Source organism: Primulina eburnea, chromosome 3, assembly GCF_022965805.1.
Source record: "Primulina eburnea isolate SZY01 chromosome 3, ASM2296580v1, whole genome shotgun sequence".
Classification (NCBI taxonomy): domain Eukaryota; kingdom Viridiplantae; phylum Streptophyta; class Magnoliopsida; order Lamiales; family Gesneriaceae; genus Primulina; species Primulina eburnea.
Window position 1 is genome coordinate 50,210,204 of NC_133103.1, and position 2,650 is coordinate 50,212,853.

The 2,650-nt window shown below is 37.9% G+C and overlaps 1 protein-coding gene across 1 annotated transcript; it reads left to right on the top strand.

The window, feature by feature from the left end:
• LOC140827812 (cytochrome P450 83B1-like) lies at positions 1-1,909 on the top strand. Its single transcript, XM_073190659.1, has 2 exons — positions 1-995; positions 1,195-1,909. The coding sequence occupies exons 1-2, from the start codon at positions 75-77 to the stop codon at positions 1,798-1,800; spliced, it is 1,527 nt and encodes a 508-aa protein (XP_073046760.1). The 5' UTR covers positions 1-74; the 3' UTR covers positions 1,801-1,909.
• The last annotated feature ends 741 nt before the right edge of the window (positions 1,910-2,650 follow it).

The window sequence follows — 2,650 nt, forward strand, 5'->3', positions numbered from 1 at the left end:
ATCCTTGTAATATATTTGTAAAATTGTATAAATCTCAATTTCATGGTTTAAGGAGTTTGTTTACCTAGGCTTGCATGTCTGATTCTCTTCTGCACTGGAAAATGGAAATCATTATTCTGCTCTTCCTACTCTTACTTTTCCCAGTTGTCTTCATTTTCCTCAATCAATGGCACGAAACTACTACGAAGCGAACCCGTTTTCCACCCGGCCCTCGTGGACTCCCTTTAATCGGAAATTTGCACCAGTTCGACAGCCTAAATCCTCATCTGTTCTTGTATAATCTTTCCAAGAAACATGGCCCCCTTATTTCCTTGAAGCTTGGACGTGTACAACTGATTGTCGTTTCTTCGGCAAAAATAGCCAAAGAAGTATTCACAACCAACGATATTGTGACTTCTAATAGACCAAATAGAACAGGTACGCAGAAGCTATCGTATGATGGCCATGATATCGGCTTCTCGGCTTATAGCGACTGCTGGAGAGAGATGAGAAAACTTGTTGTTACTCGTCTCCTTAGTGTTAATCAAGTAAATTCATCCACCCTGATCCGTAGGGACGAGGTTTTCCACATGATTGAGGATGTATCCAAGAAAGCAGATGAAGTTGAGCATATCAACTTAAGCGAAACATTAATAAATATGTCGAGCAGCATTATCTGTCGAACTGCCTTTGGGAAATCTTATAGGGAGAGCTCGACTGTTAAACGAGCCGTCGATGAGGTCGGACACGAAGCTGTGGTGATAATGGGCGGTTTCTTTTTGGCTGATTACTTTCCTTTGTTTGGTTGGATAGATAAAGTTACGGGGAAGATTTCTCGACTTGATAAATGTTTCGAGATTTTGGACTCGTTCTACCAAGAACTTATCGACGAGCACATGAGTTCGAATAGGCCACAGGCGATGGAAGGTGACATTCTTGATACTCTGATCAAGATGAAAGAAGGGAACACAAGGTCGATGGATATAAGCTGTGACTGTATCAAGGCAATTCTCATGGTAAGCATCGGTGAAGTACATATATGTTAAATATAAACTATATTTACCCGAAAGAGTTACACCACTTGCACGCGAGAACTCGAGTTTCATTTTTAATCCAATAAAATTTTAAAAAACTCTACCCGGCCGTTTAATTTACGCCTATATATCTAGCTACTTGACAAGTTTTAAGGTCATGAATATTCACACTTCGCTGCAGAACATCTCTATCGGTGGAACCGACACAGGTTCGGTTTTGATAACTTGGGCAATGACGGCTCTTATGAAGGCGCCTGAAGCGATGAGACGAGTTCAACAAGAAATCAGGAGCATAGTAGGAAAGAAACCCCTTTTAGACGAAGATGACATCCAAAAATTTCCATACTTTAAAGCAGTGATTAAGGAGGTTTTGAGACTTTATCCGCCCGTTCCACTTTTGCCAAGAGAAACAACAGAAAGGTGTTTTATTGATGGGTATGAAATTCAACCTAAAACTTCCGTTTATGTTAATATTTGGGCTATTGGTAGAGATCCCGAATACTGGGAAAACCCGAATGAGTTCTTGCCAGATCGATTCTTGAATAGCACAATCGACTATAAAGGGCGAGATTTCGGGTTGATTCCATTTGGATCAGGCAGAAGGAGCTGCCCAGGGATGTTCTTAGGTGTTGCAGTAACGGAGCTGGCACTAGCAAACCTTCTTTATGCGTTTGACTGGGAATTACCAGACGGAATGACCGAGGAAGATGTCAACACCGATTCATTCCCGGGAATGGCGATGCATAAAAAAATCCCTCTTTGTCTCATTGCCAAGAGACATATATAATTATGAGATAATTGCATAAACGGCTCGTGTGAAATATCGAGATTGTTGAAAACTCTATGTTTATTTCTCGGGTTTAAAAATTTATATAATTATTAATATAAGTTTGGAATGAAGCATTTGTTATGAATGCATAAATTTGTGGTTGTTGTGAAAAAGTAAAAATTTATCGTAAAAAGTAAAAATCTCAAACTCTCAAAATTTATCAAACTACACACTTTATAATATTTTTCTCTCTACTCAATTGTGATTTTCTTCACAAATGAGAGATCTATTTATAGAGTTTCATTACACATAATCCAAAAATAAAATACATCATTACCTACATCATCACACACAAATTTCTAACTTTACAACTCTTATTTTCAACATTCAAATATTCAACTATTACTTTTTCCATATTAAAATATATTATTTCAACACTCCCCCTTGTGATGATGATCATGATACGATGATGTCTTCATTACGTGTTTTGTACTGCCTCGTTAAAAACCTTACTTGGAAAAACCCATTGGGATAAAAACCATAGTAAGGGAAAAAGAGTGCAGTCACGTAAACTCCCCCTGATGTTGACATGAACAATTCTTCACAAATTTCGTAGATTGCGCATCCCAATATTATATATGTGCTTTCTGAATATTGACGTAGGAAGTGCCTTTGTGAAGAGATCTGATGAGTTTTCACTTGATTGAATGTGACGAACATCAATACATTTATTCTTCTCAAGCTCCTTGGTGAATGCGAAAAACTTAGGAGGAATATGTTTAGTTCTGTCGCTTTTTATGTATCCTTCTTTCATTTGAGCAACACATGCAGCATTATCTTCATATAGTATCACAGGCTTCTCATCAAA

What these genes read in the sequence shown, in the direction of transcription:
- LOC140827812 (XM_073190659.1), top strand. Translation starts at nt 75, where the DNA reads ATGTCTGATTCTCTTCTGCACTGGAAAATGGAAATCATTATTCTGCTC. An exon ending in GTATCAAGGCAATTCTCATG is followed by an intron (nt 996 to 1,194) that starts GTAAGCATCGGT and finishes ACTTCGCTGCAG; the next exon opens with AACATCTCTATCGGTGGAAC.